The sequence below is a fragment of the Coloeus monedula genome (assembly GCF_965178545.1).
Source record: "Coloeus monedula genome assembly, chromosome: 15".
Classification (NCBI taxonomy): Eukaryota; Metazoa; Chordata; class Aves; order Passeriformes; family Corvidae; genus Coloeus; species Coloeus monedula.
Window position 1 is genome coordinate 1,357,796 of NC_138795.1, and position 13,536 is coordinate 1,371,331.

Genomic DNA, 13,536 nt, shown 5'->3' on the forward strand with positions numbered 1-13,536 from the left:
GTTGTAAAATACCTTTGGGTTCTTTAACATAGTTTCTAACTGTGATTAGGATTAAGAGTAGCACAAGTGAGGAAGGGTAAGAGTTGCTTTTTGCATTGCTAGCCCTAGGCCTGGTTCTGTTTAACTCTCCTAAGTCCTGATAGTGATTTTCTTTCATGTCTGCTAAAAATGTCAGAGTAGAATAGGAATGTGAATTTTGGAAAATAAATGTTAGTAGCTCATTCTCAGCATCATCATCTGTCCTTCTGCCTGTTTTGTGCAGTCCAGTGAGAAAACAGAGCTGCTTTCTTGGCTGAGGAGCAGTGGAAAGGAGCAGACTGATAATCAAGGAAAGGCTGTTTCAGCCCATCTTTTGCTTTCTAATTGTAATAAATGCCTGCAGGAATAGCAAATTCAGGCAGTGCAGGGAGGTCCCTTGCTGATCTGTGGATAAAGACTGAGCTGGGAGGGACGTGCACTGAGCTCAAGCCTAAAGGGCTGGATGGCAGTGTGTGGTGGCACAATCCCTTGGGTACAATGACTAGGACTGTTTAAAAAGGCAATTTTTCCATAACTAACAAAACTTTTGATCATGGAGTGACATGGGATCACCCACATTTAACACTGAAAGCTTGTGTAGCTGCCAGCTGACTGAAGATCCATTAGATCGGGCTTGAGAGATGGGGATGGGAGTATCCAGCTTCAAATTATCCTTAATCCCTAATGGAAAGAACCTCTGTTGTGATCCTGGTCCTGACTGAGGATGGCAGTTCCCAGGCAACATTTAACCCCCTCCAGCTGCTGCTCTCTGTGACACCTTTGGATTTTAGTTTAAAGAGTTCCCTCTCCCCCTGGCAGTGTGTCCATAATGTGGCTATCTAGGTAGTTAACATCCCCTGGTATGGTGGCTTTTCCCTTCTCTTCCCTGCTCACCATCCTGGCATTTTCAGGCACCTGGTCTAGTCTGACCTCAGTGGTAAGAAGTGTTTGTGGTCATTTGGATGGGTTTTACCAAACAGCAGCCATTCCTCCCCGAGTCAGAAATATGTGATTATTGGGGTTTAATTGTTGGATCCTAATAGCAGGTTACGATTCCCTATGATTTACTCATACATTTCAATCTGTATTACCTGGGATGTGGATACAATCCAGACTGCCATTTAATTTAATTTATGATTTTTCTTCTTAAATTTAACAGTGACACAAGTGCCCTCGTGTAAGCACAAGGCAGAGCAGCAGTTCCCAGGCAGGGCTCTGGTGCCAGGGAGTTGGTGACTGGTTTGCCATCCTGCTTTTTCCCTGCATGGCTTTGCTGTTGCTCCCAGATGGGGCAGTTTGGGAGAACTCCCTGGAGCAGCACCTTAGTGCCAGGCACCAACCACTGAGAGGAACTCGGATCCACAGCTCCGTGCTTCCCCCAGGAAAAAGCAATTGGTGTTCCTGGCTGGAGGTGGGAACAGCAGGAGCTGGAAAGGGGGTGTTGTTGAGAGACCAGGGCTTTCAGACTTTAGAAAACCTGAGCCACCTTGCACATCCAATAGGGAGAGACATGGGAGCAAAAGGGAAAAAAAAAGTGTGGAATAACCTGGAAAAGGTGACTCCCTGTGCTTGTGCCTTGGGATGTGGCATCTTTGATCTCCTCTTCCTGCCTGCCCGTGGCCTGAGGGGAGAACTTAACAGCAGCCTGCAGGTAGGAGCTGGCTCAGGGAACAAATCAGGATCCCCTGGAGCAAGTTTGAATCTGGGCTTTGCTCTTCAGTGTGTGAAGAAATGCATCTGGGGGGTTTATTTGGGCTGTGTTTGACAAGTTACTTCCCAAATCAGGACCAGGCACATTTTGAACAGCTGTAATTCAGTTTCTATGCCAGTGATTCCGTTCCTGAGTGCAGAGGAGGAAGAGAGGACTGTGGGAACTGAGGATATTCCAGGTGTGTCAATCCCTGTGGGACAGGGACAGAGGCACAGGGGAAGCACGGCTCTGTTGAGTTGCAGCTAGGACAGGAAATAATACTGAAAATGAGGCAGGGAGTTGAAATGAAGCACTGGAATATTGATTGCATTTGTGACAGTGAAACTCTGCGTGCTGTTTGTGTAACTGCAGGCTTTGAAAAACAATGGATCAGGCTGAGCTCTGCCAGGAATGGGCTCAGTGCAGCCAGGAATGGGAGAGAGCAGATGATGGATCTGTCCTGTCACTTTGTCATTAGCAAGGCTGATTTTGGAAAAACAAAATCTTTGTAGAAATATGTCTCTAACGGAGGATTCTGCCCTCTGTGTCCTGGTCACATCCTGCAGGAATCACACTTGGAGCAATGCAAGTTTGATCTGAGGGGACCTGCACTGCCCCTCCTGCCAGGGGCCTCTGTGCAGCCTCCTGCTTGGCCGATGCAATTTATGTAACAACAACTTGAAATCAGGTTGTTCTTCAGAGAAAAACAGATCTAGGTCAGTTTTCATGTTTGTTTACAGATGTTTTGGGTGTCAAATATGCAATATGAATAAGGAATAGTCTCCTACATGCCAGGCATGTGCTGGGAATCTCTGCTTTGGGAGGCAAGTGCTCGTTCCAGCCCTGAGATTCTATAACAGAATCACAGCAAATTCAGGTGGCAGAACTGTCCTTGCCTCCCTTTAACAGGTGCACAAAGGGGGAGATGGGACTGGCTTTGTCAGTAAAATAAGCAGATACAATTCCAAGAAAATATTTGCTTAAATGCTAATTTAGCATCATTTTTTATTTAGTAACATGTAGGATTTTTGTTTGGCTTTAGGAAACGCTGGGGTTTAATTGCACCTCTGCAGTGCTTCAGGATTTTAAAGCACGTGGTGCCAGTGTGGGTAATTAGTGGCTCTGGTGAAAAGGAACTAAAGCCACAAAACCTAGATTTTTCAAAGACTTTTAGTAAGTTTAGTTAGAAGTTTAGTTAATGAAAAAAAAGTCTTTTCTTAAGGTATTTCAAGTGTTGAGGGATTTAGGAATAATCTCTTCTGATACACTTATATGAAAAAACTGGGTTTGGCCATGTTTTAGGAATTCTTGATACTGTGTCATGTATTTCAGGGAATTAGGCACATAAAGGGAAGAATGTGTTGCTGCTCTTTGTGTTCCTGGTGGCTGAGGCCCTGCTGCTGGAGGGCTGTCTGGGGCTGGAAAAGAAGAAAACAGTTCTTGCTTTTAGTAGTTCATCATCTGGAAGAGCAGCCTGGTTTCCCTCTTCTCCACTGGCTACAAATGGAATCCGTAGCAGGAAAATGGGAGTTTTGTGCCTTCTGTTCCATAGTTTTGCACAGACACAGCATTATCCCCCAGGAAGGTGCATAAATGTTACTGTAACTACTTAAATTTGGGCTCATGGCCTTGAGGTTTAATCCCTGATGAGATGTGCTGCTATTTTTGCTTCCCTTGTCCTTCTGGGATGCCTTTTCTCCCTCTCCATGGCTGCCTGGTGTCCTTCTGCTTTTCCTTTGGAGATAAAAGCCAGGACTTTCAAAGGCAGTGCTTCTCTGTGGACAGCAGTGAATACAGGGATTGAGAGCACGTTCACATGGAAAAATCAGAATCCCCATGGCAGTGCTGGCTGCCAGGAAAAGGCCGTCTGAGCTGAGTTCAGTGGGACAGGAAGGGAAAGGCCTGAGTTGTGTCAGTGCCTGTCCTGACACACATTTTTACTTTGTTCTGGGGTAGTCCTTAGGATGGCTCTGTAGGGAAAGGTCTGGAGCCCCAGGAGCGGCTGAGGGAGCTGGAAAGGGGCTCAGCCTGGAGCAAAGGAGGCTCAGGCGGGACCTTGTGGCTCTGCACAAGTCCCTGACAGGAGGGGGCAGCCGGGGGGGTCGGGCTCTGCTCCCAGGGAACAGGGACAGGAGGAGAGGGAACGGCCTCAGGCTGGGCCAGGGCAGGCTCAGGGTGGGCAGCAGCAGGAATTTCCCCATGGAAAGGGTGCTCAGGCCTTGGCAGGGGCTGCCCAGGGAGGTTTGGAGTGCCCATCCCTGGAGGTGTCCAAGGAAGGGCTGGAGGTGGCACTCAGAGCTCTGGGCTGGGGACAAGGCTGGCATTGGGCACAGCTTGGACTCAGTGGTGTGGGAGGGCTTTCCCAGTCTGGGATCTGTGAGATACTGGGATTCTGGGTGATTCTGCCTCCAGCAGCTGAATGAACCTGCTTCACAGCAGAGTCCAGCCTGCTGTGAGCTCACTGGGGATCCCGGGAGAGCCGTGCCCTCAGCCAGGCTGAGCTGTCACTTCCCCATAAATCACGGATCCTGCAGGGAGTGAATGACCCCGTGGCATGACTGATAAACAGGCAATGGGCTGCACTCAGGAAGGTCAGGGAATTCAGTGCCACAGACACTGAGCTGACACAGGCAGTCGGGTTTTCAGTCACTGTACCTGGGAAGCACAAGCTCCATAGAATCCCAGGCTGGTTTGGGTTGGGAGGGACCTTAAAGCTCATCTATTCCACCCCCTGCCATGTCAGGGACACCTTCTGCTATCCCAGGCTGCTCCAAGCCCCATCCAGCCTGGCCTGGGACACTGCCAGGGATCCAGGGACAGCCACAGCTTCTCTGGACAATCTTTCTCTACCCTCCCAGTAAGAACTGGTGGTTGACTGGTGATGGTTCATGCAGGGCTTGAACTTGGGCTGTTCCTGTCCGCTTTATAATAATTTATTCCTGTTCTCTGAAGTAAGTGGGAAACACAAGCAGCCATAGGAAAGAAACACCATTAGCAGGTTTATAGCTCAGTGCTCCCTCAGGCACTCGGCTCTCGTGTGTGGAAGGGCACTGCAGGGTCAGATTTAGCTTTGTGTTGTGAGCTGCCATCAATGTATGGATTTTGTGAATTAATCTCCCTGCTTCCTGAGCTGTCTTTAAATGTCTTTACAATTGGAGTTCTCTCTGGATGCTGAAACGGGGTGAGATGTAACAGATTGGTTCGGTGGCTCCTCCTCAAAGCCCAGCCCCCAGAGGAGTTTGCTCACTTGTGTCTGTCTTGTGATAATGTCAATCTATTTTTTGTCTTCTGCACACAATGCACAAAGCAGGTGAGCCAGTAACTTTTCTGGCCACCTCAGCTTTTGCTTTACCTACTTTTGCAATATGTTCTGGAAGACATTTAACCATGTTCCCTTTCTCTCCCCTTTTCAGCTCAGAGACACTAATGACCCGCTGTTTTTATGGAACCTCACTACACTGCCACGAAGAGCACCAGCTCATCAGGACTGAGAGAAATCTGAGACTGACTTGTCCTATTTTTCCTCTGAAATCTTCACCAAGTAGTAAACATTTTTTTGAAGGGGAAAGGGGGTAAAAGATGTTAAAGCTCCCCCTCGCACCGTTAGGGCACCTGTACCTAATGTACATTTTCCTTAAGATTTAAAAAGATGTTAGGAAATATTTTATAAAACTTTTTTGCAATAAATGACGCATGAAATTCTGAAAGACTCTATGACACTTACATGCAAGGAACCACTTGAATTGTTAGGATGAAGACTCACTGCAGATAACTGGGGTTTTTGTAATGTGACAGTCACGTTCGTATGTTTTGAGAGGTGCCAGTGACGGAGCCAATTTGCCTGGGAAGTTGACTGTAACTTTTGAACTTTTCTTTTAATTCTTGACTTTAGCATTGCAATTTTCCATTCTCTGAGGCTTAGTTAGTATTTAGTGCAGGTGTTAGCAGAGCTGTGATCTGTGATCAAAGCATGTCCGAACCCAGTTGTATTGTGAAATATGAACAGTCCTGCTATTTGAGACCAACATTTCCCATAGAGGTGATGGAAAGGACAGTGACCACAAACTCCATGGATCTCTGTTTTATGGGAAAGCTCCTTCTGTGTGAATATGGTTGCATTTTATTTATGCTGTTGTAACACTTAGGGAATTGAGGGTTGTGGAATAGCCTTGAGAGGGGCTACGAGGCAGAGAGCAGCATTTTGCTTATAATCCTACAACAGGATGGGAATCATGAATGGAGAGTGATTCAATGGGATGGCATTTCTATTTCAAATCATGGGTTATTTTTTCTTTTTGACATAAATATTTTTCAGATAGGTAACTAGTAGAGAGCAAAGGTTTTATTAGAATTTCTGATGGCTGTTGATCTGACTTGCGTTGACTTCTTTGAAAAGCTGTAAATCAAAAAAAAAAAGAAACCCACTGGGTTTTATCCATTTTATTCCCCTCCCACAAAGGTCTTGGGTAAGACTGACTTCAGTGGAGCTTGGGAATGCTGGACACGCTGCTGAAATCTTGAGTTATTAAATATTAATTTATTTGTCACTAATTATTTCCATTGTGTGCACACTGTCTCAGCAGAACCATTTCTTTAAAGTTCTTAGCAGGGGATTTATTGTGTAACCTGGGAAAATAAATATTTGTTTTGAAGAGATGAAAATGTGCACATAATCTACTAAAAGTCAAATTTCTGTTTCTATAGAGATGAAAAGACTTGTAGGAAACTCTTTTCCTCCTTACTGATATCCTGATTGGATTGGAGAAAATAGAATGTCTTTGTCTGGATCGTTTAAAACCAGAGGGACTTTTCCAAGGGGCCTCTGGGTCAGCACAAAGACAATTTCTTCGTGTCTGGAGCCTGAATGAACCACATGGAATTTGAAGTTAGGACAACTCTATCATTGGCAACAGGTTTATACTTGTTAAACAGTCGGAGAGGGGGAAGTGAGAGGCTGGGACAGGCCCCCAAATCCCAGCCAGGCCCGTCAGGGATTCACACACTGAGTGTGTGGCAGCTCGTGCTTTGTGCTGGTTCAGTGTCTGCTTTTCAGAGCTAAATTCTTTCTTTATAAATGCAGAAATTGAATATTCACTACCTACTTTTTAAAAACAGGCTGTACAGTGCTGTGCAGTGCGTTCAAATTGTACCATTTGCCATAACGATATCATCATAAACTACAAACTTTTTTTTAAATTTGGATGAATATTTGTTCTACAGTGCTTTTCCTTTTCACCAGTGGAAGAGGCCCAGCAGTCTGGTCCTGCTCAAGGCCTGAGATGCGACTAGAACTGACAGATTGAGACATGTGAATGAGGAAAGGGGTGACTTGGTGCCGGGTCTGTGCCAGCCTTTCACCTCTGCTTGGATTGACAATGGATGGGGGCTTGGCCTAGTCAGGTACATTTTCCCCCACCCCCCCAAAAACCAAACAGAAAAGCCACCAAACTACATGGCACAAACCAGTTTCTGCTCAGGAAAAAGGCCCGGGACTGTGGTGGCAGGGTTGTTGCACATGGCATTGAGGAGTGCCTGCTGTTGTTTTGGAAGCCGGTAGTGCCTGGCTGTGCCCCCGGATCTCCCAGGGCTCTCCTTCCCTTCCCTCCCCTCCCCTCCCCTCCCCTCCCCTCCCTGAGCACAGCAGCTGAACCAGGAGGGATTAACCCAAGGGATGCAGGTGTGCACTGGAGAGTATGGGTATAGAGCAAATAGCATCCAAGGGAGCTCATGTCTGCCTTGCTTTTCCCAGCATTGCGTTGGAAACCACATTTTCATTTGGAAATGAAATTGTCAGGGATATTCTAATGAGAGAGTGACAGTAATGTATTGCTTTTCACTTTTTTGCTTTAGTTGCTTAATATTTAAGCTTTGCTCCGTGCTACCTTCTTGTCTGTATATTGAATGGTCACTATGCCTCTTTCATTTTGTAGACTTGAACGAGGAAAATCTGATTCACCCTTTAAGGTTTGCTGAGAAGTAAAAATGATAAAGAATGTTGTGTAACATTTATTCAAATAAAGCCTTGATTTTTTTCAGTGCTCTTTTAAAGGGAAATAATGTTTTGATGTCTTTAACTTTCTTGCTTTATTAGTCCTTGATCCCAAAGCCTTTGATTTATGTCAAAAGTGGTTTTTCTGGATTAAACAAAGATTAAACTGAGGTTGCTGGTCCACTGCTGGAATTCCATCACGTGGACAAGTCTCTACCTAACCTCACCTTTCACAGTGGCTGAAATATCCCAAGCCATGCTCAGCCAGCTGGATGCTTCCCACAAGCAGTAGGAAGAATTGTAATTAGCAAGAAAAGATGGTGTGGTAGAGACAGATCCAAGGAAGCTCTGGTGGCTCTGCCACAGTCCCAGGAGGAGGAGGGGATGCCATGGGAAGGCGCTCCTGCCCTGGCACATGTAGTCCTTGGGCTGGTTTTATGGAGTTCTCACAGTTTCAGACAAATCTTGCCCCCACAGGTAAGTGTAAGAGGAGGTTTCTCCATTCAGGGAGGAATTGCCTTGTCCTGAGCTGTGTTTCCTTGCCCTGGAGCAAGGATCAGGATCAGGTGGTGCAGGGATCAGGAGCAGGGATCCTATTCCAGAGCTCCATCCCACTGCGCTCAAAGCAGGGCCATGCCAGCAAGTATTTCTCCAAAATATCTGGTGGTGTTGGGTTGGTGCTTGGACTTGATGATCTGAAAGGTCTTTTCCAACCTTAGTCATTCCATGATTCTAAGGAATGGCAGACTGGAGCTGCACTTTCCCATCAAGTAGAAGGCCGCATTTATACACATTTTTTTCCACTTGCATTTTTGTTACTGTGAAGAAAGATTCCCTGAGTTGACTTGAGCTCCTGGGCTAAACAAAAAATAATCTGCTTGAATAAACTTGATTTCTACGAAGTTCTGATTTTCAGGAAGCATTGGTGGTTTTATGGCACAGAATGTTTTTATGGCACAGAGGATGCCAGGAGCTGGTGGGTCACCCAGAGGTACTGACCCTGCTGGGAAGGGGTTGTTGCAGTGACTTCTTGTTGATAATCAGGAGTTTTTCCCCAAAACTGAATTAACTGTGAAGTGCTGCTGTTGGCTCAGCCTGGGATGCTTCAGAAGCGCTGTGACAAACACCCACGTCTGGCTGTGGCCCGAGCACAGCTCCAGCAGATGGTTTTCTTTTCCTTCATGGTTGTTTCTCGTTCTGTCGGGGTTACGGAAACTCCCATCCCTTTTCTCTCATTATTCCTTCAGCCTTGCAGCAGTTCCTCTTGAATTGGCGATCCTCATTAGGCTGGGAAATCCTGCTGAAATGTAATTGCTCGCTAATGGCTTTTCCTTTGTGACACGGCGTTGGCAGCAGCGCTGTGGGGACGGAGCCACGAGAGAGGTTGGCCGGGCAGATTTCAGAGCTCTGCAATTACTGCGTGGATTAATCCTCACTCCCGTGGTTGGCAAAGGGATAAAGGTGACCCAAGTGAGGCCGGGCCCACACAAGGCCCCTCTAATGGCACTTGCTGCTGCCCCGAGCATCAAAAGGGCGACGCTTAATGAGGGCAAAAGTGCAGCTCTGGCACAGGGGGTTTGGAGAGATTCCCATCCAAAGTGTGAGGGATCAGAGTTTAGATCTTGCCGAGTGACACCATTCCTGAAGGGAATGGTGGCTCCGTGACAGTGACACGGTGAATTCACACTGTCATACACTGGGGATTTTGGAACATTTCGGGTGAGGCCGCCGGGCCCTGCTGGACCTGAGGGGCTTCCGATTCCCTCGGAGCTCCCTGGGCTCCTCTCCTGCTTTATGGAACATGTCAGGCTGCCAGGTTTGCATGGAGAGGCCTTTCTGTGCTTGAGAACTTTATGGAAAGCTGGGAATGCCCCAGGCTGGGAGGATTCCGTGGCAGGTGAGGTGTGTTTGGGTGCTCAGAGCTCATCCCTCTGCTCCAAGGGAAGCAGTGCCAGGACCAAGCCCACCAGGGCAGAACCAAGCCCTTGGCACCAACTCCCCCTCGCTGCCGTGGTTTCGTTTTGGGATTTGTTCTCCCCGTCACATTCTGCAGGCAGAGCAGGGAGCCAGGAAAAGGCTCCTGTTGTTTGCTGGGTCATATTGTGGGGTTTATTCACATTCCATATCCGGCTTTTATGGTTCTGCTCCTGCTTTTCCCTTGAGTGTCTCTGTGCTCTTTGTTTGGCCTCCCTTGCTTGGTTTGCAGCACAAGCCACGGGTGCTCCATGCTCGGCAGACTGGACAGCCCTGCAGAGGTTTTTGGCGTGTTCTGCATTTGGGGTAAATATTCCAAGCACAGGAGGGGTAGTTCTAATTTTGAAATCCAAATTTTCAGCTGAGCTCCGCATCTTAAGAACTTGGGGACTGGAATTTCTGACTGTGGTTGTCTTGGTCATTAAATATTAAGTGAGGTTGTTCCTGCTGGAGGGCTCATCCAAACACTGAAGGCTCTGAGCTGTCAGGGAAAGGGGGGCTGGGGGCTCCAGAGTGTTCAGGGATGGATACTGGACCATGCTAAGGATAAGACCCCAGGAATACTGGCACTGATGGATGTGGATGATGCTTCTGTGATTCACTCACTTGGCTGTGGTTGCCTTTAAAAAGGCAGCACTGGGCATGAGCTGTGAGAGCAGGATTGGGGGGTTGGACTTCACACCCCTCTGCATTAACACTGCAGGATCCTGTCAGGAGCCATCAGCTGCATCTTGGCTTGGAAAAGCTGCTGCTGGCTCCAGGTTCCATGGCCTCAGCTGCATTCCAGCTGGGAGCAGGGACACAAACGTGTTGGGGCACAGTGAGAGCTGTCGCTTCAAGGGCAGCTCAGGGCTGGAGCCGTGGGCAGGAAATCTGTGAGCTCCCAGCCTCCTCCTCTCCCTAAGTTCCCAAATACTGCAATTCTTCCTCCCTCAGAGAAGTGCCCCACGATGGAGGGTCACAGCCAAAGGAGCTCGTGGAAATAGGATAACTGCAATTAGAAAAGCCCTGGCCCCGCTGCCTCTCCAGGGACCTGCTGGGCGCTCAAAAATACACTTAGGAAGCTCTTCCAGCAGCCACCGCCCAGACGAGATAACAGCATTTCCCCTTCTTCCTGACATCCCTGTTCCTGACATCCCTGTTCCCTGCAGGGAGGGGGGTGCTGCAGTTCACTCACCAGAGACAGGAGCAAAAACCCACTGGCCAGTGTGTGCTTACCCCAGAAGAGGCACAGCTCCCTCCGGGATCCTTCCCAGCTCCTTAGCTGCCAGACGGTCAGTCCCTGGTCAGCAGCTGCTCCTGGAGCTGATGGACACCAGGCAGGCAGTTCTGGCAGCCTGGAGCAGAGCACAGGACCCAGCCAGGCCAGGAAAGGCAAACCTAATCCTGCTGCATCCACTTAGGGAATGCAGGATTTGTAAATTGTCTCCTCGGGAAAAAACGGGTGAGAAATGTGCAGTTCTGGGGACTCCAGGCTGCAGCTGCAGATGGTTTCCAATCAGGAGATTCCCACTGAACGTGCACAATCAGGGAAAAAAGGAGTTTATTTTAATTTTCAGTTGATTTAGGGCCTTTAATCTTTGTCAGGGTAGGCAGTGATGCCTCTGGCTTAGTGCCACGATTCCTGTGCCAAGGGCTGCCCAGAGCCCCCCCAGCAGCGACTCCCCAGCAGTCACAGCCCTGCCTGGGGTGGGAAAAATGAAGTTGCTGAGCAAGAAAATGTTGGGATTCATCCAAACAGGGAAAGCTTGTGAATGAGCAATGTATGAATGCTGCACATTAAATGTGCCCCAGCGCATCTTTGCCCATGTTGGAGAGGAGGCACTGGGATATAATTGGTTCTTGGCTGCAGCAGTAATCCCTTGGGAATAACACAGCTAATTAAAGCCTAGGAACTGGTGACCAGCGGCTTCTCTTCTCTCTCTGGCTGGGGCTGTGCTAATCAGGGGCAGGTAGATCCCAGGAAGTTTTGTGCTAATCAAGGAGGGAAGGATTGGGCTTCAGAGCTCGGTGCTTTGTCAGATCCTGAATATCCCAAGGGATGAGCTGGGGGGGATTTTGGATCCCGCTGGGCAGGAGGGATCAGCTGTGCTGGGCCTGTGTCAGTCCCACGGACCCTTCCCTGGAGTGTGGCCTCCAGCTGCCTCCCTTGGGGCTGGGGCTGTGGGAGGCACAGCTGAAGATGTGAACTGGGGAACTGTTTTTTTTGTATTTTGAGAGATGTTAAATGCTCCAGATCTTTGGTGGGATGGAGAGAACTGCAGGTGTTCAGCTCCTCTGAGGGCCAGGCCCTGGCACTCACAGGCAAGACCTGGAATGAGCTGTTCCAGGCCAGGTTGGATGGGGCTTGGAGCAAAGTGGCCTCTGGAAGTTGTTCCTGATCCCTGGAAGGTGCTCCTGCCCATGGCAGGGAGTGGAACTGGATGAGCTTTTATGTCCCTTCCAGCACAAACCATCCTGGCAATCTGTGACTCTCTGAGATCTAAACCTCAGCCCATCTGCAGCCAAAAGGATTAAAGTCTCTGAGGCAACAGAGAAGTGAATGAGAACCTTTGCATAAGACAGAGCTAAATCCCAGTGTCAGTTCTGGTGTCAAAAAATGGAAGGTCTGAGCCACAAGTGTTATGGAAATCCCGGAGGAAGTTCTTTGGAGGGAGAGACTTAACCTAGCTCATGGACAAGACCAACATTCCCTTTATTTCTGTGCAAACGCCTCAGGGGAAAGGGCAGGTACTGAAAGGTTTTGTGTTTGGCAGGCAAAGGAAGGAGGAACAAAGGCGGGAGCTGAGGATGGACAGTTCCAGCTGGAAAAGAGGCACGTGCTGGTTACCAGGAAGGTGAGTAGCTGTTGGAACAGCTGAGCAAGGAACTGTTTGGTTTAAGAGCACTTATATTTAAAAGATTATATTTTGTAAAAGTTTTTTCCTATTAGAGGTTGTAAATCCAACATGTGTGACTCAAAACTCGCTGGCACTCCCTGAGCTGTGGCCAGTGGCAGCAGGAGGAAGCACCATTCTACTGGTGGCAGCTCTGAGGACTAGTTCAGACATAAAAAAACACTTAAAAATCAAAAGCAAAATACATGCACTTGTTCAGGATTTGGACAATGCAAAAGGACTTTCAATTAATTGGAATTTCGCCTAGAGGAGAACGTGCTGTCATGGCAGATAACACCTGCCAGAGGTTTCTGGTCCAGCTGGAGAGTGGCACTGAGGAGGGAGGGATTACCTGGAGGTTTGAGTCCTCAGTACCAGAGTGCCCAATTCCCAGTGACTTTCACACAATGCAATTAAATTACAAACACTAATCAGCTGCAGTCCTTCTTCCTGTGCCCTTCCCTTCATTGGAAAACTACAGGTGCACATCAGGCATCCTGCAGGGGAGTTGCACAGTGATTCGATGATGTGTTTGCACAGCAGGCAGGAAATTCAAAAGCTTTGTTGTGCTTTTATTTCCCAGAAATTCCCCAGCCTCCAGCCGAGAAGGAATATTTGCAGCTCCCCAGGCCTTCAAAGAGGTGAAGCAGGAACAGAGTGGAAGAACAGAACTCGTGTCCCTGAACCCCTGAAGCAGCAAGTTGGAAAAGGCCACTGGTGTAACTGGGCACAAGAGCCACCCACGGGTGAGTGACACTGCACACAGTGCGGGTAGGGACTGAAACCCCTGGTCAGAGCAAGGACATTTTAAAGAATAAAAAAAAAATTAAAATTGAAAGCACCCGAGGTAGTTCTGAAGTGGTTCCATTTTTGCACATGCCAGGGATGTGCTGGGATGTTGCAGGTGAGTGGAACCAGGGCCAGCTGGTGATGCAGGGCTGGTGCTGGGGCCTGACAAAGCCCAGGTGCCCCCTTAGCCCAGCCCTGCC

At 48.3% G+C, this 13,536-nt stretch overlaps 1 protein-coding gene across 2 annotated transcripts in view; it reads left to right on the top strand.

Annotated features, from left to right (window-relative positions):
* The window catches only part of PWWP2A (PWWP domain containing 2A), a gene marked incomplete at both ends in the record, with an annotated part of 29,732 nt that extends 16,495 nt beyond the window's left edge, over positions 1-13,237 (top strand). The window contains 2 exons of one of the 2 annotated variants that reach the window (XM_082291732.1): positions 12,428-12,508; positions 13,131-13,237. In XM_082291732.1, coding sequence (XP_082147858.1) covers positions 12,428-12,459 — 32 coding nt within the window. Of the gene's footprint in view, positions 1-5,121; positions 7,659-12,427; positions 12,509-13,130 lie in introns of those variants that run through there. The other variant, XM_082291733.1, reaches the window with a different exon arrangement.
* Positions 13,238-13,536: the final 299 nt, after the last annotated feature.